Source organism: Epinephelus fuscoguttatus, linkage group LG9 (genome assembly GCF_011397635.1).
Source record: "Epinephelus fuscoguttatus linkage group LG9, E.fuscoguttatus.final_Chr_v1".
In the NCBI taxonomy this organism is placed as follows: domain Eukaryota; kingdom Metazoa; phylum Chordata; class Actinopteri; order Perciformes; family Serranidae; genus Epinephelus; species Epinephelus fuscoguttatus.
The window spans coordinates 30957127-30983905 of NC_064760.1; the positions used below are offsets into that span (position 1 = coordinate 30957127).

The 26779-nt window shown below is 41.3% G+C and overlaps 1 protein-coding gene across 5 annotated transcripts in view; it reads right to left on the bottom strand.

Moving 5' to 3' along the window:
• Positions 1 to 1263: 1263 nt before the first annotated feature.
• Positions 1264 to 26779, bottom strand: part of sh3tc2 (SH3 domain and tetratricopeptide repeats 2) — a 28613-nt gene continuing 3097 nt past the window's right edge. For 2 of the 5 annotated variants that reach the window (XM_049585734.1, XM_049585731.1), the window contains exons 2-22: positions 20825 to 20923; positions 18652 to 18783; positions 17882 to 18009; positions 17588 to 17693; positions 16429 to 16572; positions 15119 to 15320; positions 14868 to 14941; positions 12346 to 12541; positions 11995 to 12131; positions 11703 to 11753; positions 11297 to 11601; positions 10627 to 10821; positions 9198 to 10058; positions 8873 to 9093; positions 8608 to 8774; positions 4459 to 4636; positions 4219 to 4369; positions 3871 to 3993; positions 3551 to 3701; positions 3222 to 3418; positions 1264 to 2435 (exon numbers count right to left, since the gene is read on the bottom strand). In XM_049585734.1, coding sequence (XP_049441691.1) covers positions 1623 to 2435; positions 3222 to 3418; positions 3551 to 3701; positions 3871 to 3993; positions 4219 to 4369; positions 4459 to 4636; positions 8608 to 8774; positions 8873 to 9093; positions 9198 to 10058; positions 10627 to 10821; positions 11297 to 11601; positions 11703 to 11753; positions 11995 to 12131; positions 12346 to 12541; positions 14868 to 14941; positions 15119 to 15320; positions 16429 to 16572; positions 17588 to 17693; positions 17882 to 18009; positions 18652 to 18783; positions 20825 to 20834 — 4542 coding nt within the window. In that variant the 5' untranslated portion in view covers positions 20835 to 20923 and the 3' untranslated portion in view covers positions 1264 to 1622. Of the gene's footprint in view, positions 2436 to 3221; positions 3419 to 3550; positions 3702 to 3870; positions 3994 to 4218; positions 4370 to 4458; positions 4637 to 8607; positions 8775 to 8872; positions 9094 to 9197; positions 10059 to 10626; positions 10822 to 11296; positions 11602 to 11702; positions 11754 to 11994; positions 12132 to 12345; positions 12542 to 14867; positions 14942 to 15118; positions 15321 to 16428; positions 16573 to 17587; positions 17694 to 17881; positions 18010 to 18651; positions 18784 to 20824; positions 20924 to 21979; positions 26765 to 26779 lie in introns of those variants that run through there. The other 3 variants (XM_049585732.1, XM_049585730.1, XM_049585733.1) reach the window with 3 other exon arrangements.

The window sequence follows — 26779 nt, forward strand, 5'->3', positions numbered from 1 at the left end:
GCTTGATATTTCTTGTCCCTTTGTCCCACAGACTTCCATCATTGTCCAAAAGCTAGTAAAACACATCAATGGGACACACTATTGCAATGTATATATTTAATATTAATCATCACTTCCCAATATCTCATGTAAACACATTTGCTTGGAGTGATGAGGCCAGAGTCTAGACGCCAAACTCTAACTATGTTCTGCTGTTGCAATAAACGTTTAAAACATGAGTTGTCTGACTGAACTATTTATCAGAGCAACATAGCCTGATACAACTGTATGTATGATACCTAACAAATAAGCACCCAGCAAATGGTGTCCTCACACTATGTACTTAACTTAAAGTTATATATTTAATGTGGAATTACGTTGGTTAGGTTTAGGTGAAGACACATGAGCACTGTCACATTTTGTACTTAACTAAAGGTTACGTTCTTAGTGTAATGTACTTAATGTAAAGTTATGTAGGTAAAGTTTAAGAAAGTAAAGTCACCTACGTTTGGTTTAGGAGAAGAATAAGAATATGGTATGATGTAATTAAAATAACTTCACTTGGTTCACATGGGACACAAACATCGGTCTCCTGGGAAGAAGTCCTTTGTGTGTTTGACACATCCACCACCCTTACTGGAATGCTTATGCTGACTTTTGCCGTTTATAAAACCTCCTTCTTTAGTCTCATCAGTGCATTGGTCATATGATTGCAGCTCTTACAACCTACATGCTTTCATTGGCCTTTGGTTGTCTGTAGTGGTTTTACTATTTTTGCATTTTAAAATCTTTTTGTAATTGTTCTTACCGGCTTTATTCTGTTTCATTTTTGAGTACATTTTATATTGCTATATATTTGTGTCAACTGTGGTTGTTTTTTTTAAAAGGTGCTATATAAATAAACTTGATTTGATTTTGATTTGATTTGATTTCCTGATTACATGAGTTATATACCAATTTTGGTGCATTACTTTTTGTAGGCATAGGTATACAAAGTGCATGAGACGTGTTTTTCGAAGACTGAAAAAGCTGTGAGCCACATGTGGCCTGGGGGAGGTGGAAACTATGAAAACACTGAAACATTTGATGTTTTGGTTTTTTCATTATATTGGAGAAATGTAATTTTTTAAAACGTAAAATTCAATTTAGTTTCCTGAGATCCCATCATGTGTTCTCTAATGTTGTTGTTTTTTTCTGATTTGTTTTAAATTGTTTAATTGTTGTGCTTTGCACCTCAAGGCCACCGTACTTCTCCCATAGTTGAATGAACAAAAGCACAAAAACTCTCAGCAAAGAAAATAACATTCTTTATGTTTGAGTCATATCTTCCAGAGATACAAAAACATACACTTAGAAAACATATATTACAAGCACAATGCACTGTAATAACCACAGAACATATTATACAAAAGGCACATGCTTCAATGTCAGTAAATCTCTGAAAACTTAACAGTATTGACATCATCTGTCCTACAATAAGTGCCACGTGGCTGGAACGTTGGAGTCAGTTTGCTGGTCAAGACACATGTGACCAGACAGAGGAAATGTCAGTGAAGAACATAAAGTGCCAATAGGAGACTATGTGTAGACTGTGTGTGTGTGTCACCAGTTTCACATGTATCTCTCTCTGTGTTGTTGCTATGCTAACAATCTCGGTTAATATCAGACTGATTGTCCTCATCACTGACATCCTTTTGAAAAGGATCTGTGTGAGTTCCTTTAGTGGGGGTGTTTTGTTCATCCTGAATATCAGAATCTGTGTTGTGGCTGTCTCTGTGTCTTGTGATGTCACTTATGTGTATTTGACTGGGCATGCTGTGGTCAGTATCAAACTCTGTCCCATCTGTTTGATTCTGATAAGTTTGTAAAGTATCAGTGGAGCTGCTGGAGTCTGAGATCTGCTCCTTGGCTGTATCAAAGGACTCAGTAAGAATACTGTCACTGTAGGACTGACTGGCGATGGTTTGTGTGTCGAAGGCATCCACAAAAGGGCCATCTGCATCGAGATTATTGCTGTGATCTTTCCCATTAGTATCTCCAGTGTCAGTGTCTGCATGTCTGTCCTCTTTGTCTTCACTGATAAAAGAAGTTCTTGGAAATGAGTTGTCGTCATGTTTTTTATTTTCAGGTGTAGATGTGAAAACACCGTTTCTCTTAACCAAACTTTCTGTACGTTCCATATCAGCACCGGAGTCCTCTTCCTTCTTTTGGCCCAGCTCTGTGTCTGCATCCGCCATGTTTTCCTCTACAACAGCAGCGCCTTCCTCCCCAGCCAGAATTCTCTTCAGACTCTGGGCTCTGTCTCTATAAACTTGGCACAGTTGAGGATCGGGCATGTGGTTGCCGTGGATCTCAGCCAGCTTCATGTACACCACGTACAGAGCCTCGGGGTTACTTTGGTCCTCCAGCGCCGCTGCCAGAGCCAACTGGAAGTAGCCCACCGCATCAAAAGAATCCTGGGGAGAGTGCACAGAGCAGAGGGTCAGAGCAGGTCTCATCTAAATTAAACACATCATCTTCACATCTGAAGGTTTGATTCAGAGCCAGTTACTGTGAAAAGGCCAACAGGAGGCAATTACCATCACTCTGCTGAGATCAAAAATTCATTCTTTCTAGGACAAGGGGAAAATCTGCAAAAATTAAAAATGCCAACTACCTGCCCTTGTATCAAATCAAGGTTAGGAATTGTGGAATTATCGTCTGATTATTGATCAAAGCCCACATATTGAACAATATGTGAATTTATCAAACAAAAGTACATTTGAAAGAAGTACAAAAGTCTTTCTACATTGTAAAAATGTAGGTGTTTCTTTATTGTTTTTAACTGATAAAGAGGAAAAGATTTTAGAAAATTTAGAAAATCTATTTTTTTAATTATTTAATTGTCTTTTTTGTATCTGGAGAGTTTGATTTAAAAAATACATTTTACATCTGATCATTATTGAACATATAAGTCAGTTAAACTGTGTCAGGGAGTATTTTTTTAGTTTAATTTTTGAATTTCATTTTTAATAGTGCATCAACATGAAAGGGATGACAGGAAACAAGATGAATACAATGTTGTTGATTTCCATGTATTAGGACACCTGTCAATTAATTTGTAAATGAAAGCAGGTTTAAATCTTGTGTTTTTAATTTTAGGGACAGGAAAAACTCACAGACTGTGCCTTTTATGATGAAGATTCAGCAGAATGTTTATTTCAAAAACACACTTATGTCTATATTCTGTTTCAGCTTTGTACCTTCAGTTTGTGTAGAGTGAGATTGCCCAGTCTGCAGTACACCTTGGTGTAGTACCGGGCCTCCATGGGGTCCTGCAGGACAGGCGGGCAGAGGGACAGGGACTTGAGGTAGTAGTTTTCTGCCATCTCATACTGCTGCAGGTTGTAGTAGACTGTAGCCAGCCGGTGGTAGGCTGTCCTCTCATTCACTTGCACACCTAAGGAAAAGCAACAACAGTCTATGTTAACAAAGTACTACATCTGGTTTACTACAGTAACTGCAGCTGACTGGACAAGTTAACTAACAATAGGCACAGATTCTACTCCAAAGCAATGCCTGCACTCAGTACCTGTTTTGCTGGCAATCTGAACAGCCAGTGTTGCGTACTGCAGAGCCTCCTCCTGCTCTCCCTGGGTCATTAACAGCTCTGTCAGTTTACTCAACAAACGGAACTCTGAGTGGACGTCCCTGATGCTCCGTGCAAATGGCAGACTGCCATCCTGAAATCAAACATAAACAGTTTTGTTAAATGAGATCAGTGGTGCTAAGAATCTAAAAATAATTTCATGATTATAAAATAAAAATGAAAAAATGGAAAATACTGCATCATGACATTATAGCTTTAGGCTGACAAAATACACCATATGTTTTTATTTTGCGTCGTCTTACCCTGTAGAAAGGCAGTGAAGCCATCCTGTTCCTGTGGCCTTTAAAGTAGACGTCTCCTGCCTCCTCGTAGATGCTCATGGCAAAGTGATGGTCATTCATCCTCAGGGCTGTCTTCACTGCTGCCTGTTTATCAGAATATACTGTCAATCAATAATGGTCGCTTATCTAACATTAGGATGTGAAACCAAGCTTTATGTATTGTAATGATTTTCAGGGAAGTAATTTTAGGGAAGTTATTGTTGATGATAAAGTGAAACAAAAACACTGGCAGCATAAAGCCGTCCCTGCATACAATGAATGTCACTCCACCTTACACACTGTCATATATCCCCTCCTCCTCCTCCTCACCTGCAGGTACATGTCAGCTAGCTCGTCCTCCTGGATGAGGTAGTAGATGCGTCCCACCTGCAGCCACGTCTCTGACTCTTCTTCTCTCTTGCCCAAATCAATAGAAATCCTCAGGCTCTGCTTGGTGTAGTCCAGAGATTTACGAGATGATCTGCAATCCAGAATTGAGACTGTTATGCTAAAAAAAAAAAAAGATGGACAGAGAGTAACAGTGAGGAGGAGGGACAGGCAGAAACTCACTTTTCAGTGTTGAGTGAGAGGTAGAGGCTGCTGAGGATTTCCAGATACTCTCCCTCCAGTCTCTTGTCCTTCAGCTCTCTGGATACTGATACACAGTGCTCATAGTAGACGATGCTCTGGCCGTACAGTAACATGTCATCATACAGTCGACTCAGCACCTTGGCCACCACCATCTGACCTATGAGCAAAATAAAACAGATATGTAACTGACACTTGACACAGTGATGCAAATGGTGACACCGGATGAAAACTACATTAAGTCTGACCTTCACTGTACATTGGTATGGCTGACAATATTAGTCAACTTTAGCTTATCACACATGCATTGGTATCAGCGTATGAGAAAGAAATACATTTTTTTCAAATGTAAACATCAGTAAACATCAAGATAAAACATGGAGGTGATGGGCACCTGTTACAATCCTGACCACATGGACAAGCAAGATCATCTCTGCAACTATCTCTGCGTTCATGTCTACATCAGAGGCACTGTGGCAAGTGTGTATGGGGTGCCGTTTGTAAAGTGTCTCACGCTGAAAATAACATCAACATTTTGCCACATTTAGCTTCAAACAATGTTTAAAAAAGTATTTTTTACCACATTTACAGCAATATTTGTTAACTTAGAAATATATTAAATATTTAAATCTAAATGTTAAATGTGGCACCTAAATGTTAAATGTTAAATCTAAATATTAAATCTAAATCTATATATTAAATCTAAGTCTAAATGTTAAATCTAAATATTATATCTAAATCTAAATGCTAAATATAAATATAAATATAAATATAAATGTTAAATCTAAATGCTAAATGTTCATTCATTCATTCATCTTCTAACCGCTTCATCCTCTTGAGGGTCGCGGGGGGGCTGGAGCCTATCCCAGCTGACATCGGGCGAGAGGCAGGGTACACCCTGGACAGGTCACCAGACTATCGCAGGGCTGACACATAGAGACAGACAACCATTCACGCTCACATTCACACCTATGGACAATTTAGAGTTATCAATTAACCTAGTCCCCAATCTGCATGTCTTTGGACTGTGGGAGGAAGCCGGAGTGCCTGGAGAGAACCCACGCTGACACGGGGAGAACATGCAAACTCCGCACAGAAGGGCTCCCATGCCCGGGATCGAACCCGCAACCCTCTTGCTGTGAGGCGAGAGTGCTAACCACCACACCACCGTGCCGCCCAATATAAATGTTAAATCTAAAAATTCAATCTAAATCTAAATGTTAAATCTAAAAGCTAAATATAAATCTAAATGTTAAATGTTAAATGTTCTAAATGTTCTGGGTGAAACTAAATATTTAGCTAATATGCAAATTCACACTGCCGGTCACCGCAAGTACCAAAATAAAAGCTTGAGATGGTCAGACTGTGTTTATAGAATCAAATAACGAATTAAAACCAACTTATCGGAGGAAATGGACACTTGAACATACATTAGCGTGATAATAACTACCTAAAATAACAAGAAACGTGTTTGGAGAAATTTTATTTGATGTGTACTTTGAGTTGTTAGTGTCCCTTCGGAGGGAATCAACTTGTTGTTTACAAATACTTCTGGGTAGAAAACCAGTGGAGTTTAGTTACATATATATGCATATCTCACATTTTTCACGTCACTATATCACCGTTTAGACTAATCTGGTGTTTGTAAAGTCTATAAACACAATGATTGAACAAACATTACTATCACGTTCTGAAATTAATAACATGGTTATCGTAGATTAGCGGGGCTAACCGTTAGCTGTTAGCCCCGTTAGCAGTGTCTGTAATGACTCACTAACTCTAAATGGTCCGTGAAAAAAAAAAATTTTTTTCCAGTGGATGTCTTAGTTACAACATGATTGAGCTAACTGGAGTAGTTTCATGTCGTATCCGACAACGGGAGGCTTTTAACAGATGACGTCCTCATGTTAGCTGTGCTGCTGCTGCAGCCACTGATGCTTTCTAGACATCGTGATTTCCCAAAACTGAATAAATACCACACATCCCAACACAAAACTGCTTTGCTAGCTCAATCATGTTGTAACTAAGACATCCGCTGGAAAAAATATTTTTTCATGGACCGTTTAAGAGTTAATGAGTCATTAGGGTCATTACAGACACTGCTAACAGGGCTAAGAGCTAATGGTGTTAGCTTAGTTTAGGTTGTTAATCCCTACGAAGGGACACTAACAACTCAAAGTACACGTCAAATAAAATTTCTCCAAACATGTTTCTTGTTATTTTAGGTAGTTATTATCACGCTAATGTATGTTCAAGTGTTCATTTGCCCCGATAAGTTGGTTTTAATTCGTTATTTGATTCTATAAACACAGTTTGACCATCTCAAGCTTTTATTTTGGTACTTCCGGTGACCGGCAGTGTGAATTTGCATATTAGCTAAATATTTAATTTCACCCAGAACATTTAGATTTTACATTTAGATTTAGATTTAGATTTAGCATTTAGATTTAACATTTATATTTATATTTAGCATTTAGATTTAACATTTATATTTATATTTAGCATTTAGATTTAGATTTAATATTTAGATTTAATATTTAACATTTAGGTGCCACATTTAATATTTAGATTTAACTATTTAATATATTTCTAAGTTAACAAATATTGCTGTAAATGTGGTAAAAGGTGACGTTAAAAAATTCACAATACTTTTTTAAACATTGTTTGAAGCTAAATGTGGCAAAATGTTGATGTTATTTTCAGCGTGAGACACTTTACAAAGGACACCCCATAAGTGTGAAGGAATCAAACACCCAGCTGCATGGATCTTTCCACTGAACTAGTGTCATGCTAACCATTGTGCAAGCTTTGAAAAAAAATCTTTGTGCTTGCATCAGTTTCAAACAGGCTTTCAGGAACTGTAAAATCATGTGTTTCACTGAAACTTGGCTAAATGCTGGACAGCGCCATTCAACAATGTGACTCTTTTCCTATATGCTGATCTTACAGAGCAGAAGACTCGGCCAAGAGAAGGGGAAGAAGTGTGTGCTTCATTGTGATTAAAGGCAAGTGTGACGCCTTGCTCCGTGAGGGGAATAAACACTGTGGACCACTGCTTACACCATTCAGGAGGCATAATGAATATGTGCCCATTTTGTTGAGGTCAAGATACGTTAAATTATGACCCCTGCTCCCAGTGACACAATAGATGAAACCAGCCTGAGTCTGGAGCTCATTGAGGACACCACTGTTTATGTCACTGATGACATCAATGCAGTCAGTGAGTCTGTGCTGAATTTAATTTGAAACAATAGAGGCAACTGTACCCAAAACGACAGTTAACTCATTCCAGGATCAGAAACCACTGATTACCAAAACCATTTGGACACATGGACAACTATAAAGCAGCAGTCTATAACATAAGAAGAGGCAGAAAATACTAAATTGTAGTGAACATGTTGAAGGAGCTGACAGGATTGTGTTTCACCAGCGTTACACCTTGTATGATTTCACGTGAAAAAAAGAGACTGATTTATGATTTTTTTATGAAATAACAGTAGAAAATTATATATTTGAGATCATTAGAAACAATTTTCAACTGTCAAATATCCCACTCAGCTTATATCATCACATCTCTAATGTGTTGATGTTAAAAAATGAAAATAAGCGAAAATATTCCTCTTTGATTCTTGTTTTAAAATCTTAAATATCAGTCTCAATAATACAGTAATGGTCATAATCTTATTTAATAAGTGTAAAATACTTTATGCACACACATTTAAAGGAATACCAGTAGTTCAACATTTTGGAAGATGTATTTATTTGCTTTCTCTCCAAAAGTATGATGAAAAGATTGGTACCACTGTCATGTACTCCTCGTTTCTGTACGACCAACAGCCAGTTAGCATAGCTTTGCAAAGTGACTGGAAACCAGGGAACCAACTTGTGGTTTTGCAGATTAATTAGTGAGCTTTCATTAAGGTGCTTATAGGGAGATGTTTTTTTTACTTTCTGAGAGAGCCAGGCTAGCTGTTTCCTCCTGTTTTCAGTCTTCGACCTAAGCTAAGCTAACTGGCTGCAAGTGGTAAGCGAGAGGTATTAATCTTCTAGCTACTGGCAAGAAAGGTAAGAAGGGTAAGAACGTTTTCCAATATCTCAAACTCTTGCTTTAATGTGTTAACTTAAACTCACTGTGTAAGTTTCTGGCATGTAGTGCGATTAGCAGCCCCATTTCATAACACGCCCTGCTGTCCTGACTCTTCCTCCTGTCTTTGTAGCTCCGCCCCAGCCAAAGGTAGGTCTGAACGTGCTCCTCGTCCGTGGGGCTTTCCCACAGCTCCAGAAAAAGACGTAGGGATCTGGAAATACACCATCACCATAAAAAACTTTGTAAACTTTTTCTGCATGTGTTGAGTTACCTGTGGGAAATTTTTTACGGACGAGACAGATATCTCACCTGACCAGGAAGCGTTCTGCCACCGTAGATGCCCCAACATCCAAAGCCAGGCAGCCCAGGTTGGCCAGTGCAAGGGCCTGGTTCCTTTGGTTTCCACTTTCCCTGGAAATCAGCAGGGCAGAGTGGAGATGCCAGCCTGCCTCTGGGATTCGACCCTGCCGCCTCAAACACAAAGCCAAGAGGTTGTGGATCACTCCTCGCTGCGTGGGACTGTCTGTGCCCTGGAGAGAGAACATTTTGTGTTCATACAGAGAAAGGGCTAAAGCCCACATTTAAGACCAAGTGCTTCTACAAAAGCTGGTGTGAAATGTGTTGATTGTTGTACCTGGAGTGATGTGAGCAGTGGCTGTAGGACATTCTGGGCCCTCTCAGCCTGGCCTGTCAACACCAGCAGCCACCCGAGCAACACAGAGGCCTCAAAGCTCTCCTCCTCATTGATGTGGCCCCCGGTCTCCACAGCTTGTTGAGCACAGCGCACAGCCTTATCTAGAGCATCATACTGCTGGTAGACAGTGGCCAAGCCCTGACACAGGTCCCTCTGTGTCTTCATGTCCTCCCCTTGCTCAGCTATAATCAGGGCCTGCTGAAGGTAGATCACAATCTGGGCAGGGAGCAAGGAGGTTCCTTCCCTCCAGCATGGGTTCAGGCGAACAGAGTTCCTGATAAACAACTCAATCCTCTGGAAAGCATCGTGGAGGGAGTGGTCTTGTCTTGAGTCCAGGCTCAGAGAGGCCAGGGCTAAGTAAGGCATGTATTTACGATGATATAGCCAGCTCAAGAGCCAGTTAAGGTCCAAGGGAGCTATGGGAGCCCCATTGGTGGCAGAGAAAGTCACAGCGAGAAACTGGAGTCGCTCAACGAAGGGAAGGGCGTCATCAGTCTTCCTGAGAAACAGGAAGAGGCTGGACACAAGGTAGCAGACACGAGCCTCCAGGTGTTTGTCCCCCATCACCACCGATCTCCTCAGGAGCAGCTGCAGCAGCTCAAGCTCGTCGGTGGAGGTGAAGGTGTGGCAGGGGAGACAGAGGAGCAGGGCACTCGCCTTCTCCAGAGTCTGCGGCAGTTTGTCGGTCATACGCTGCTTCAGGTAGACGGCAGTGAGGTTTGTGAAAAGAGCGATGAGGAGCGGCGTGTCAGAGAAACTGTCCACACGAACACTGAGAGCCTCCTCGTAGTACACACGGGCCTGAGGAGAGGAGAAAACATGAATATATAAATTATAATGTTCTGTATTTGTGGTCTCTTGTGACTCACTTGCTTTAAATGTCTCTTTAACATGGGGGCCGACGAGGGCAAACACACAACGGCCAAAAACATTTCCATCAAGAGCGACGTGTGGTAGAACGCCAAAACAAACACATTAACGCGCTGCAAAAACAGAGACAATGCAAAGTCAAAAACACAAAAACACCCTGAAAGCAAATGCAACATAAAAACCCTGCATATCCAGTCAGTACAACTTAAGCTCTCCAGGTTGCCAGGGGAGGTGCTTATTGGAATAGCTTGATTTTTGAGAGGCCTGGAGAGCTACTACAGACAGGATATGCAGCATTTTTACTTTACATCTCTTCATTTGAAGCAGGGTTTATGCTGTATTTATTTGGAATTTCATGTGTTTTTGAATTGGCATCATTTCTCAAGCTGCTGCATGTTTCTCTTAATTTTGGTCTGCCTTTATTGGCCACTGTACTGATGCATAAAGCATATTAACATATCCACAACACATATATTGATGCTGGGACTTAAGCACAAACCTGGGAGAACTTCAGCTTTCTGGCACAGAGTCTCCCCAGGAGGAAGCATGCCCGTCGATGTGCCCAGTGCAGGCCCATCCTCTTGGCGCACTCCCTGACACTCTCCAGGTGCCCCGATAGCTCGTCCTCAGTCTTGCCGCTGAAGGTCACCCACAGGAAGGAATACTGCAGGTCGTACAGCGGCAGGAAGTCCTCCTGGAAGACATGAGCTGAAGAATTAAAGACACTCGTGGAAGGCTGTATTTACTGGTAAAAAGATTTTTTTTTTTTTTTTTGTTTGAGCAAAGGACTTTTTTGATGGCAAAGCTTGGGGAACAGGTGTTAATGTGTACACGGGTACATTAATGATTTACTGACTTCTGACTAATTTTCCTGCGTCATCGTGCAATTAAATAATCATGCAAGGTAAGGCAGGGCGGCCTGTTTACTTTCTGTTTTCGCCTTTGCCATCAATTTTAAATTGTTTTATAGGCCTGAAAATATGCACCTACATTTGTTGACATCTTACGATATCAACTGTCATAAAGAATAAACAACTGCTTTCATTAGCTGCCATAGATGTAAACAAGACACACACAAGAAGAAAAAATAAACCCTACAATCTGTTGCTTTGCTCTTGTGATTGCCTCTGTTATAAGTAACTCAGTGAATAAGCTGTGACTCCATGGACCTGGAAGTGTTCGTGGTTCAGCAGGGTCAGTGTCGGGTCACTGAACTCTGAGTCCTCCCCCTCCCAGCTGTTCTCCTCCAAGAAGAGAGGTGGGTCTTCCTGGAACTCATCCATCTCTCTGAATGTGTCATCCAGAGTAAAGGACAGGCGCTCTCCCTCGCGTGGTAGAGGATTGTGGGACTGATAGAGGGACAGACGAGGGGAGGAATGAGAGAGAGAGGCGCGAGGAGAGGAGTGATACGGTGGCGTTCCTCCGCTTTTCTCTGACATGACGCTCTGACGAGCGCTTGCAGGAATCTTAAGTTCTGGGAAGAAGACGGATAAATAAACACATTTAAGTTTTCAAGCTGTTTTAGTGCATTAAGCTTTAAGCAGCTGATTTCCTCCAGTAAATAAATTGCATTACCATGTTTTGGCCGATTCCTGATGTACATGAAGTCAGTCTCGTCCAGTCTGTCTGAAAACACACAAGGTAAATCAATTTAAGCAGCACTTTTCCATCTGAGGATAAAAATGGAAACTTTTTTTTCTTCCTCAGAATGAATCACTAACAGTACGACTCTTTGGGAAACAAACAGGAGCTGCACATCAAACCAAACATGACCTATATTTCAGTCATGGCTCTTGGCACAACCTCTCCCTTTCTCCTATCTGACAAAAAGTACAGTAAATCTTGATCACCCTGGTTGTTCTTTTACCTAGCCTGTATACAGAGCTGATGTCGGTCGAGAAGAGTCTTTCCAACAGGCCGCTGTCACTTGGCTCAGAGCTACACGGGTTAACTTGAGCAAGGCTGGCCCTCTCCTCCTCAGTCAGAAAGACCAACCGTGCGTCTCTGTGTGAGGGAAACAAAGGCAGCATTATCAAAGCTGCTGTGTCCCCGCCCCCCTGTCAAGGCGTCCAGACTGTGGACACAATAAATTGAAATTCATAAAAGATCAGCACAAGACTGTAAACAAGAGGGTTTAAGATAAAGTGCTCTCAGTTTCAGACCAGTAACTTCAAGCCACACCATTTATTATACAACTACAATAAACTGAACTTCTTACAGGGGTTCGGTGTCCAGTGGCTTGACGTGGGCCTTGTGTACAAAACCAGTGTGACCTGTGGAAGTGTGTGTTCCAATGAACACACCCAGGCCTCGGACTAGAAGACCCTGGATCTCCACAATGTCACCTTGACTCAGCTGAAGCTCATCTGGGCCAACTGGACTGTAGTCGACTACTGCTACACAGGAACCTGTCACTGAGGTATTTTAAAGAGGAGAGCAGGAGAAGGACAAGAAGAAGACAGGTTTTTTAGATCAGTGTGTAAGAACATTGTTTGATTTATGAATATGATGATACAATATATCTTTCTACTTGTATATGTATTTTTACATCCTGCAAAAGTATTGACGGGATTGAAATCAATAAAGTTTAAATGCTTTTCACAAGTGCATACAGGTTGGAGCTACTATGCTATTAGTATTGATCCATCGTTGCTTTGCCTGATTGTGTATTCCCGTAACTAGAAAGTGGAAAAGTTTGATATCATTCTCTGTAAAACTGCTGACTTCATCAACATTTTTATGTAGTTAAATTACATCATACATTCAGACTGGTCACAATATATTTCCTGACTTTTGTGAGAAGTTTTGTACTTAAATGGACAGTTTACCCCAAAATCATAGCTACATATCTTTCCCTTACCTGTAGTGCTATTTAGTAGTCTAGATTGTTTTGGTGTGAGTTGCTGAGTGTTGGAGATATTGGCCATTAAGATGTCTGCCTTCTCCCTAATATAATGGAACTAGATGGCACTCAGCTTGTGGTGCTCAAAGTGCCAAAAAATACATTTGACAATCCCAACAGCTCTTTCCTGAAATCATGACCTGGTTACTGAAGAAAATCTACAGACCTTGTTGTCAGCAGTTACATGCAGGAACTACTTTATTTCTACCGAACAACAACTGCCAGCTGTATCACTGAGTAGAAGGAAGTGTGCATTTACCATAGGCTGTATAATAAAGATGGATGGCATGACAACTCCCTTAAAGCCAAAACACCTCAATCACCCCCTAGTGGCTGGCTGCGGTACAAGTCATAAACCCTGTCCACAGTTGGTGAATGGGACATGGACAAAACTAAAAGATCAAAGTACACGTCAACTAATTCTTTTGCCAATGATGGTTTCTGTCAATGAGGTGGTTCTTATCGTGCTGATGTATGTTCATGTGTTCATTTGTCTAACACTGCAAAAACTCAAAATCTTACCAAGAATATTTGTCTTATTTCTAGTCAAAATGTCTCATTTCTAGTCAAAAAAAATCTCATTACACTTAAAATAAGACTCATCACCTAAAAAGTTACTTGTTTTTAGGCAATTTTCACTTGTTTCAAGTAAATTTTCACTTGAAATAAGTAGAAAAATCTATCAGTGGAGCAAGGTTTTTTTCTTATTACAAGCAAAAAAAACCTTGCTCCACTGACAGATTTTTCTACTTATTTCAATAAGTAAATAAATAACCAAATAAATAAATTTGGTTTTAATTATAAAATAGGGGTTTGGCATCATGATTGACGGCTGTATGTGCCAATTGTTTGCTTGTGATCAGTGGCACAGTCAGTGGCACTGCTTGCTGCTAGTGATTGGTCATCACCAGCACAAGATGGCAGTGGCTGTATTGCTGTATTAGTCATTTGCATCTACTGTTGGATTACAGGGTCATTGTTCGTCACAGAGATGAAAATGGCACGGTTGCTGGATGTAATTCAGTAGGAAGAAAATCGTTCCTACATGAAACTGTTCACAGAAAGGTCTTTAGTTTGCTGTTGAGTATTTCAAATGCATTTGTTTTGGCACTTTAAGTGCCACAAGCTAAGTGCCATCTAGTTCCATTATATCAGCAAGATACATCTACAGCCATTATCTCCAACACTCTGCAATTCACACCAAAACAATCTAGAATTCAAACGGCACAACAGATAAGAGGAAAAATATGGATTTTTGATTTTGGGATGAACCTTCCCTTTAAGCTGACCTCAGCATTGAACACATGTAGTGTACCACTGCATGCAGAGGCATCAAAGGCATCTCAATCACGACTACAACCACCACTACAACCACCACAGGAGAAACTGTGGCCAGTAGTTGTGAAGACAACATTAAGATTTTATTTCCTTTTAAAGTTGAACAAATAGCAGACACTGAGCGACATTAGCATTGATTTGGAGTCATGTTTGTGTCCACCTGATAAATTTAAGTCTCTCAGTGTAGCTCTGTATTGGTCTCCAAAACCCCTTGAGTGAAATAAATGCTGCTCTAAGTGCTCCACTATGTTCACCAGCTTGTCGCTGTGTCTGGCTGCAGTTTGGTGCTGAGCAGGTCATATATAGTAAGTTTTTCATTCTTTTTCATTGAAAACAACTACGTCTGAAAACAACACTATGAAAGCTGCTTTCAGCCTGTTCACCTCAACTTCCCATCACATCAGTGGAGGAGTTAAAATTATCTGTACCTGAGTGCAATATACTGTTTGAATATACTGTGTTTTATGTTTGAACACGTGTTGTATGCAGAAGGTTTTTACCAATTGAATGTTCGAATGGTTCCTTTTCTGCTGGTGAGCATCCAGCATTGCCCGGGTACTTCCTCAGGAACCACCTGACCAAACAGGAAGTAGAGTTTAACATATGTGCACACGTCCACCATCTGCAGTGCTGCTGTTCATTCAGCCAAAGGTTTTGACAAGAGAACATGTTAGTCACTCTGTTGCTGCTTACAGAGTAAATCAAGGAATTTGTAGCAGAAGTGGCTCATTTGAGGAACACAGTGACTCACTGATAGAAGGGGTAAGGCAGCGGTTGCATGGCGTTGAGTGGAACCAGGCCGTGGTTTCCAGTGGAGAGCATGGTGCCCTCCCACATGTTGTCCTGCCCTGTGTCCCTCACCATCAGCAAGTCATTCTTTTTGAACGACAGCTGCTCTTCGTCGTCCTCATCCTGCTCGCTTCTTGTGAATAGCGCCTTGGCAAAGAAGGATCCTGCAGAGAGACAGGTTTATGAGCAGACTGACTCAACCTCTGCAAATGAGCATGTATGAATCCAGACATGCAAAGTGTTTTCAGCCGGTGTTGATAAAAGTCACCACACTGAAGTTCAAGATCAGCAAAAGTGCTACAGCTAGTGTGCCCTCATTCAGTCACAGGCAAATGATGGATGTTTTCTATCCGCCGCCTATTACGTTAATGTAATTCTCATCACTATTTGCCAGCACTGCAGTTTTATTATACGTTTCCGTGAAGCGTTTTGCCTAGGGGAAATATTCAGGAGAAAGTAGTGATGTTTGTGTGGACCAGCCCGAGGAAATCAATATACATTCTTCTAGGGAAGTAGTGTAATGGTTGTGCTTTAGCAGAACACTTATTTTATAATGCAAAAAAAACACCAGAGCAAATTGCTAAAATTCATTGATGTCAACTTTTACTTGATTTCCTCATGCAATACAAAAAAGGGAAGCTGTGACCATAAATAGAAAGGGGATCATAATTCTGATTTTTAATTAGAAGTCTATACTTTAGACAAAATTCAAGTTACTTCTGACAAAGAATACTCAAAACATTTTGAGAGATTTGACAATGCAGAAACCCAAATTTAAATGTGAGAACATAGCAGTCGAGGTACACAACTTTTCACTCTCTCAACCTCTTTGTTAATGATAAAACTGCTTATAAAATGCTCACTGAGCTTCTATAAAATGACAAAGTACAACTAACTCCTGGCATAACTGTACACAGCGAGGGACATAAGCTCTTCGAAGGACAATAGGGCTATAATTTGTCCAAAGTCATGTGTGGCAGTCACATTTCGTGTTAATTGGGGTCAGTGATTCAAAGTAATGGGATCAAATGGCAGCTGCAATAAATTACTGTATAATTAGAGTGACAAGATTGAAAAACTTCTGACAATAAATACTTCAAATATTCCAAGAGTTTTCACAGGGAAGAAAATCTCATTTAAAGTTTGAGACTGTGAGAACATAGTAGTCATGGTATACAGCTTTTCACTCTCCCGACCTCTGTATTAATAATTAAATTGCTTATAAATGGCTGGCTGAGTTCCCATAAAATGATAGAGCTCAATATTACTGACCCTCCTGGAGTAACAGTCCCAGGTAGAGGGTGGCCAGATGTTCTTCGTCCACAGTTACACTGATCTGTAGGTCACTGAGCAGCTCTGGGTCCAGCCAGAAGGACTGATCACACAGGAAGTTCTCCAAGCAGCGAGCCACAAAACCTGCAACCCAGAACAAATATTAGTAATACTCTATATGCTTATATCACTGCATATCTCAACAACAGTATCTACTATGGTAAAGCAAAGAGCTATTCATGTGTTTGTAATGCACCTGAAAACTGGGCAACATAGTGTTTAGACCTTCATCAGGTAAAGCCCACTTCACATGATGAAGGTTAAGCGGGCTTTACGGAAACATATTTCTCAATAAAGTTTATTGCAGTTAAAGGACAGTGAGCAGGAATTCTATCATCTCTTGCCTGCGGACATTTCCTTTTTACGTGCCTGGCTACAAGAAATTGAGGGGGTGCAAGAGCCTTCACACTCAACATCAAGTATTCTTAGTTTTGAAAAATCACCCTCAGGTGGTATTTTCATAGAGTTAAACACTCAAATAACTCCAGTGAGCTACTTCAGGATGGCGTGAGTGTGGTTTGTTCACATTTGAGAGTCAGTGGCAACATGACCACACAACCCAACAGCTGTCATCACATTCTCAAATTTCTAAATTCTGACTGGCGCCAAAAGTACTTCACCTTTTTCCAACCTAATTCGAAACCAGTGTAAAGCACAGAAATACCATTTACTATTTAAAACACTTCCACATAAACAGTCTCAGACACGAGTGGGTAGCGCACCTTTGTTGTTTATGTGGAAGTGTTTTAAATAGTAACATTTTTGCAAAAATGCATGTGTGTGGGAAGTACCTAGCATACAACTGGATAAAGGAGTGTTAGATTGTGTTGCATGAATTGTGTAAGAGTTTGTAAATGGAAGTTCTGATGTACTTGTGCTGCTGTTAAACACAGTCGCCATTGTTTTCATTTTATCAAGAATGTTTTGTGTTTTTTGGATTCTTCGTTCACTTTGGAGACATGCAAGAAAAACAAAGGTTTCTTTACAAATTCAATGTAACACAGGGTGAGTAATTGCTATACAAAGGGTCATTTGAGGGGTGAAGTTCTCCTTTAACTGTGTTCATGTAAGACCTGATTGAGTGGCTGTAGTTTCTTACCTAATGCTAGGTAAGTTGAAAACTTCCATATTTCCTCCACTGTCTTAAATGTGAGCACAAAGCTATCCTTCTCAGCGTGGACACAAACCAGACGTGCAGACAAGTCCTGCAGAAACAAAGTGTCATATTTCAACAGTTAAACATCCATTCATTTCTGTTAAGTGCACAATACATATACAGTTTGATATATGATATTTCATAATTCACCTTAGACTGTGTAATGATGTGAGAAGGTCTGACTAGCACAGTAATGCCTATGTAATGTGTGCATCGTCAGGTTTGACTGTCACTCACTTTAAAGAGCTGGATGACGTCTTGGCTGTTGCTCTCCACCACTCGGAGTCGGGTGCGCAGCGCCTCCTGTAGGGCTCGGTCAGGAGCCACACTGGAGCGCCTCCGCCCAGTGAACAGCAGCACAATTTCTAGGCAAAAGACGAAAACACTGTGATTAATCACTCTTTGATTTGTTTCTTCCAGTGGAATAATATGGAATTTAAACAAATCCAATGCAAATAGGCTTAGAAGAAAAATTGGTTTTGAGAACGAAGCAGAGGACTCATCCATTGTCTGCCAGAATTAACCACGAAAGGAAAAACTAATAATGTATCTATAATCCTTCTGCTAATTCATCACATTTGTTGTATTTTTCTGTCTCTCGTCACTGAGTAAAAGGGAAAACATCTTGAGAGAGACAAAACTTTCAAGAGTTCATTAAAGATTTTCTACAAGGCCTCATATTTCAGCGAGATGCTCTGTGAGCACAACGTTTGTCCCCAGAGGAATAACAAAGCTATTAGGCCTCTTACTGGACACTCAATGTGGCCATTTAAATCCATTTGAGAGGAAGAACTTGGGTAATGTGATGGATGGAGCTAAAATGCTGAGTGAGTAAAACATTAGTGGATAGGGAAATGCACCTCATCAGTATGCATAAATATAATGCATGGAGAATTCTTCTGCATGAATAATAATAAAAAAAAAAAGACAAGTTTAACTAATGTAAAAGCTTCTTTTTTTAGTGGAAACATACAAGTCAGCTTTGGTAAAAGCATCATTTAATGTACCTGAGGAGAATTTCTCTCCCAGTGAGACAGTGCTTCCTCTGAGGAAGGCTTCCTTCTTTTTCCAGTAGCTGTCAGGCTCCACCCCTCCTTCACCTGACTCCACCACTGGACCATCCTCCTCCTCACCTGCACCTGGTACAAGAAACAAAAAGTCAGGAAAAAAGCTGCTGGATCAAGCTCAAACTGTCATCTTTTCCAATTCAACGCCAAAAGGAGAGCATACATGACTTTTCCTTAATGCACCCAAAGTTAGAAAACAGTCCAGTGTTGGTTAAGCCAGTGTATCCTCAACAGCATATTATATTTGGGGGGTTATGTGTGATAAAGACAGGTGTGTAGTATGTAGAAACAATTTTATCAAAAAGGTCATCACAAGGGCTGTTTAAAGTAAGCTGTAATTACAGTGCAAGTCCCAGACTGATGGAAATTTAACTGAAACTGTTACCAGATGACACAAGATGGCAATCACTGTTTTGCCATTGAGGAAAACAGCTGTGGTCAGTGTGTAGTCAATCCTGTATCGGTTGAACATATGAATTGAACAGTGGTTTGTGATGTTTTTTTTGTCTAATGTACCTCAACAGCCCTGACAGAAGAACTTCATTGACACCATCCTTTGTGTAGTCCAAAATGCGTTCATTTTATTTCATTTATACTGGATATTATTAAACACTAGTGGGTGCCTACCCCAGCTGAGATTGGGCGAGAGGTGGGGTGCACCCTCGACTTGTTGCCAGACACACGGCTAACACATAGAGACAGACAACCATTCACACTCACATTCACACCTACGGGCAATTTAGAGTCACCAATTCATCTACTTGCATGTCTTTGGACTGTGGGAGGAAGCTGGAGTACCCAAAGAAAACCCACGCTGACACGGGTGAACATTCAAACTGCGCACTAGAGGGGCTTCCCCACCCTGGGTTCAGACCAGGAACCCAGAAGGAAAAAGAAGGGCTCCCCCACCCTGGGGTATTTAAAGGAGCTATATGTAAGAAATCTAAAGCAAATAGTCATAAAATCCTCCTAATATGTCACAGAGACTAAGGAATAATGTTCATATAACATACTGATCTCACCGACAACAATAGTACAGCCAGAATATTCGCATTTAAAAAAATATTTTACGGTCCGCAAATCATGTTTATGTTTTGAATTTGTGTTTTGGCCTGTTGCGCCACCCACCGCCGTCTACCAGTCACACAGTCAGTAGAGTCTCAGCATCAGTTAAAGTTCCGACTGAGCTACAGCAGCACGGCAAGCAGCATTAGCAATGTCCCGGTACATAACATTAGCAGCCGGCTCCTCAGCTGTATCCCAGCAGCAGCGTTAGCAGCAGAGAAGCCAGACTTGCTCGAATGGTCTGCTGGAAAACCGAATATCATGGACGCGGTGACGCGGCCCTCCCATGGGCAAACAAATCAGTCTCCAGCGTGCCGCTGTCCAGCAACCTCGAATCTGTAGGGGAGGGGGTGCGGACACGACTCGCGGCAGTATTTTGAATTTGAGTGCAGTAACCATTTTGGCCACATTCTTACAGAGCCTTTAAGGTTCAGTCAAACATAAAAGTTTTGAACCTGGATTTAAAGATGGCCAAAGTTGGCGCAGTCTAATATCCTCTAGAAGTGGTGCACAGTAATGCTGCCTCTCCATGTTTGGTCTGCAATCTTGGAACAGTTGAAGCCTGATGACACGAGGAGCCGAGAGGTTTTGTATAGTAAAAGACAGTCAGAGATGTATTTTTGTCATAAGTGATGCAATTTAGGTTGATTTGGTAAAGTCAGAATTCCCACTACAGTACCTGGAGGCACTGAAGCCAGAGTTTCCTGCCATTTAGCCAATGCTTTAGGCTCTCATTTTTAACCATTTTTCCATTGAATTTTAGTAAGTAAGTAAGTGAGTTTTATCTGAACACATTAACAAGATCTTAATAGTTTCAGAACCTATAAATATCAGCCACATGGATATATCTAGCAGCTGGGTATTGCAGTATAGTGCTGACGGGCTTCCCCTGGTTTGTTCCATTGTGCAGGGAGGATGTCTCAAACACTTCCTCAGTTTGTGACCACACACACAGGAGTACAGCTCAATAGGGCCTCAACTAAAAGAGGAGTCTATAATAATATCTAAATCTAAACTAAGCTTGATAAAGATGTTTGATGCACAATACCTTGAGTCATGATGTCATTTCCTGGGAAGTGCTCATTTGCTCCCCCGAGAGTATACGGTGGTTCCCTCCAAAGAGCATCCAGCTCAGCAGGAGAGATGTCTGGAGAAAGAGGAACAAATCAGTTTATGAACCTGGATGCGAAGAAAACACGTTTGGTTCCCTTTATACTTCCTTCTAATCATTTACGGTAATCATCAAATAGTTTTTATAGTGTTCTTGCTAAGTGTTAAAGAAAAAATTGATACCACGCTCATGTTTGTACAGGAATTATGTAGCTGGAGCCAGAGGTTGGTTAGCTTAGCTTAGCATAAAGACTGGGAACGGGGAAACAGCTAGCCTGACTGAATAACAGTAATCTACCAGCAGCACCTCTAAAGCTCACAAATAAACACGCTGTACTATGAAATGTAAAAATTACAGTTCGCCATTTTATAGGAGTTATGCACCAGACTATTTCTTGGCAGAGACTGCTCCTGGCCAAGAAATAGTCCGGTAAATAAGACCCCTGTAACAGCGACTGTAATTTTAATAGTTCTGTTTTTGTACGGATTAAACATACAAGATATGAAATGTCATTTAGTTGGCTTTAGAGGTGCCTGTTTTGATTGTCTTCAGCAGTTTATACTGGAAATACTGCAGACATCTAACCACACAAGCCACTGGTTAGTGCGAGGAGTTATCGGGGGGGGGGTACGATGACATCGAACATACACAGGCCCGGCACAGACACACAGCTACGCTGACATCAGAACAACCTCCAGGCTCAAACAGCTGCCCTGCCCCTGACTCCTCCACTTCTATGTCAGCACGGTCACATGTTTTCAGACATACAGTCAGGCACCGTTAAAAACGAAAAAAGAACATACTGTTAACCAAGGGGTAACAAAAAAAACGCCACTCTCCTTCAGTTTCCACATGCTTTGTCAGTGCACAAACACAGCAGAACAGTATTATCTTGATGCAAAGCGTTCACAACAAGACAATGGGGCGCACAACTTAGCAACACAATGCAACATGACATTAGGCCGAGGAGGACAACAGCCCATTCTTTTCCATCCTACAACACACAGCGTAGTTAGCACCAACAGGACTGCTTGAGACAACACAAGCAAAGTCATGCTGCTACGGTACAGGAACACACCATGCCCTTTTTACCTTCTTGGCTAAGTGTGTTACCCATGTTGTGTATACACCTATGCTCCTGTCTATCTGAGTGTAGCAGTCCGTCTCATGACGGTACAGTAGTAGCGCAGAGAGCGGGCTGGGACAGACCTGTGAAGGAGGAGAGGCAGACTTTGATGAACGGTCCACAGCAGCAGGAGTTGAGCAGCGGTCTGCAGCAACAAGACGCCATCTGGCCCAGGAGCCGGCAGCTCCCAGAGATCAATGCCATCCCATCAGTTCCCCCCAGCCTCTTTAACAACAACAACCTACTCTCTTCCTCTCTGTTGGACAAGCCCTGTTTCCCTTCCTATTCCTGTATTGCCTTTCCTGTCCCCTTCACCCTGCCTTTCCACCGCTTACTGTTTACTGGATGTGTCTCCTCTGTCCCACTGCAACTCTTATCTCTTCTTCTCCTCTATCTGTCTGGGTCTGCTTCTCTTTGTAATCCCTCTGTCTCTTGCTGTCTTCATCTCCCTCCTCCCACCAGCCTCCCTCTCTCTCTCTTCAGTAGCTGCCCAGTCAGTGAATGCACAAAGCACTCTCTGCGATTGGTATGAGTGTGTGTGGTGTGTATGTGTGTGGGGGGCAGGCCTCAGTTAGAGTTTCCCTGTGTGTTCACTTATGTGTGCCAGTGAAAATATGCACAGAATGTGTGTCACAAAGACAGTGTGTGTGTCTTTTGTGTGTGTTGCTGGGAGAATGTAGTGCTGAGGCACTGTAAGGCAATGCCACACGGGGACAGGCTGCAAGGTCACAGCGAGGGGGGATGAGCGTTGCCCGGTGGCATAGATCGAGGATCACTTTATCCACATCCCACACTTCAACACAACTCTACCTTTTGCTGTTAGATGGGTAACGGATAGATGATATGACATGAACACACCAGGACAGCATCACCCTGCACTGTAAGGTCACCATGAAGATGAGGATGGAGATCCAAGGTGGAGACTGGATGATGAGGGAGTTTTGGTTATTTAAGGCTTCACTGTGATGTAAAGAGGGATGTGTGTACAACAAAACATGCTGTAATGGAAAGCCCGAATCACTGACCTCATGTGACCCTTTACCATCTGACAAGGAAGTAGCCTGTAGTGCAGAGGGTGAAATTCTTAAACTGTTGATGTTCTCCACAGCACACAGTGTGTAGACAAGCAGGGGCCTCTAGTTTGATGGAGGTACACTGGTGTAATGGGTCAGTAATGCTCTGGCACAATGGGCTCACTCAGGGGGTAATGAAATGCCCCGATAGTGCCAGATTTTTAAAGCTGTGTCTGGCATGGTGTGTCTCATCTGGGTGTGTCATGATGGCATGTATAACAACAACCTGTAGCAGGGCAGCAGCAAAACAAATCCCCACCTCCTTATTCATAGAGGCTCTCAATAGGAAGCACAGCATCAGTTGAAAGAAAAATAATTCTGCAATATAATTTCTTTCAACTCCATTAGAAGAAAACATCAAGGTGTGGAAGGAGTTAAGAAAAAAAAAAAAGAACGTCAGAATTTGACAGAAGAATCCAGATTTCGAAGAGGTTATTAATGCTGGGATGTAAATACAAACCATGTCTGTTTTGTTTGTACAACTGAACATATTCCAAAATATGTGATGTTTATGTAAATGGATGAGTATGGTATGTGTAAACGTGTATGTGATGTATATGTGCTTATGTGTAGATATATCTTTATATGTGTCCATAGATATGGGTATGTTTGTATGTATATGCATATTAAGCACTTTGAAGTAACAATAACACTTACAGTTACAACACTATATATTTTTCGGAAATTCTTTTTTGCTGTATTTTTAAATGATTTGTATATTTGTTTTTTTTCCTCAATTGTTCTAATTAGTTGCTCTTTTTCCTTACATGTTGGTATTGTTACTATGCTACTTTATGAGTGTGTGTGTATGTATCTCTTGAACCGTAGCTCAGAGGTAAAGTGTCCACCGATTGAAAGATCAGCGGATCACTCCCCGGCTCCTTCAGTCTGCACATTGAAGTATCCTTGGGCAAGACACTAAACCCCAAATTCCTTCCAATGACTGCTCCATCAGTGTGTTAGTGTGTGTGAATGCTCACTGAGTAGCAGCAGAAGCAGCTTGTACGGTACCCTCACCCATCAGTGTGTGAATGTGTATGTGCATGGGTGAATGTGACATGTAGTGTAAAAGTGCTTTGAGTGGTCGGAAGAGTAGGAAAGCACTATACAATCCAGTCCATTTACTTGTGTAACTTTAAAAAAATACAAGCTGATATCAGTAGAATCTAATAATTCTAATGATACTGTAGCTAAAAGACAGATTATGTTACTCTATAATAGGATAAAGAAAAAGATACTGCAACACAGTGCCTTTAATGTGGAAATGTTTTATAAAAATGTCATGAAATAGAATAGGCTAATACAATATAAGCCAAATTATTAAAAACTTGATTTACATTCTGAGCCTGTATAATTTTGCTTGAAATAATGGGGAATACATTTGTTGTGAAATGTTACAGCACTTTTTTTTTTTTTTTTTTAGATTATTTTTATGGGCTTTTTGCCTTTATTGACAGGACAGAGAGTGAAATGGGGAGACAGAGAGAGAGTGGGGACTGACATGCAGCAAAGGGCCGCAAGCTGGATTTGAGCCCGCGGCTGCTGCAGCGAGGCGATGCCTCTGTACATGGGGCGCCAGCGCTATCCACTACGCTACCGACGCCCCAGTTACAGCACTTTTTAATGCTGTTTCCCGCACCCATAATGCTTGCATCTAACAAGCTGAACCAGTGTGCTATATGGTGTATTTTGAACAAAACTGAATTACTCTTGCTGTATGAGAGAACCCCCCCCCCCTCCCCCCACTGCCCTGCAAACTGAATTTCAAGCTTTATTAATCTACATGTAAAAGGAAATAAAATTAACATAAATACACCACTCTAGAAACAAACTCCTGTAGATCTGAGAGTAGAGGAGACCCTTTTTATTGGGATGATGTCAGACTGAAGCTGTATGCGCAGATAAATGTAACCTTAAGGGGTTCAGATGTATCTGTTTTGTGTGGAGGCTGCAGGTTGTCAGTAGTGAACTAACACTATACTGATCTGAAGAGTCCTTAAAGGGACACTAGTGATTTAGCATTGTGCTTTCATGAAGATGGGGGCTTGTGAAAATATGATTAAAGAAAGATTAGTCAAAACTGAAGAAGAGGTTGGGATTTGTATAACTACATTTCCCATAATGCAACTTCCTAGTATATTTCTGCCTCATAAATTCCCAGCTCTTTCAAACATAATGATAATTACACACACAACAGGATGATGATTTGATTGGAACAACTTAGTGTTACATTACAGAGGGTGAGATGCTCTGTGCATAATGCTGTCTGTGACTTCTGTCAGCTGCCATGGCTTGTTAATCTGTGATTGTGGGAAACAAATGCATACAGTTCCTTCCTCCTTTGCGCCCTGATTGTTCCACTGCTTGAACACGCTGGAGACATAGAGGCTGATATCTCTGTCTGAGACCAGTCTTTTCATCTTGTTTATGTGGCGGCTGACTGGTCATGATCGAATCTGTGTGTGTGTGTGTGTGTGTGTGTGTGTGTGTATCTTGTGAGGCAGAAAGCCGTAAACAGGCCATAGTCGTGTCAGGGCATATCCTGACACTCTTAAGACTCCCCTGCTTGTTTCTCATAGTGCAACAGATTCTCTCTAATCTAATAAACACAGACTGCTCAAGGCTGATATGTGCGGTCACATGCTTGGCCCTTTGTTTGCTCCGAATGCTGCACAAGGGGCATTGGTTGTCTCCAGTGGCATCCACTTTCAAACATACAGAGATTGTCAGTGAAAACAATGTGTTGCTAGTGGTGCTGTATACAATAAGCCTAAATCACATCTTAGTTGAACACCTGTTGATCTAGTTAATGTTTCCTGTCAGAAGGAGGGTCAAAACCTCCCTCCTCTGAATGACTGCACGCCCTGCACAGCACTACTACAGCCTCATATAATCAGCACACATATGATTAAAGGAATGTTGACCCACAAGCACAGTGTGTATCACCTGTAATGACAGGGATTGACGAGTCCAATGACCACATACCATAAACAACCTTGCAGTTTCCACACAGTCTGAAACCACAGCAAAAGCCTGGGCTGCAATTGTGACACTCGGCAGTCCATGACAATAGCATTCAGCCTAATAAGAAACATATGGTGTCAGCAGTGTCTGTCTGGCTGTGTTCACATGCATGCCGAGCAGGGTTTGATTGAGGTGTTTGGGACTGCGTATGTGTACAACCCGGGGTTTGTAGATTCGGAAAATGTGGTACAGGAGTTAGCGGAGAGTAATATGAGACAGGGGGTTAGGGACTCTAAGTTTAGACTAACCCCCTGTTAGCTCGATTGCAGGCATGCCTGTGTGTCTAGGACAGAGCTCCCCGCAGGGAGATTCCCACACTGTTGCATAGCGGCATTTGTACAGATACTGAAACAAACTTTGTGGAAGTATAATCACCAAGCTTTGTGGACAATCTAACATTCCTTTATTTCACTTTTTTGCAGTTTTTCTGCCCTTTAGAAGACTTAAGGAGCATTTACATTCATTATCAAGGCACTAGTGAACAAAATAAGGACCTGCAATCACTACATTACAGCTTTTATGTCCATCCTATACTCTGACTAGGAGAAACTTTATGGTGTGACTAAGTACAAAGTGCAGCAGTGTTAATCCTGCTAAATAGGACAAAGTTTATGATACAGTAAGACATAAAGAGCAGTCAGACATTATTAATGTAGGAAAAAAAAAACA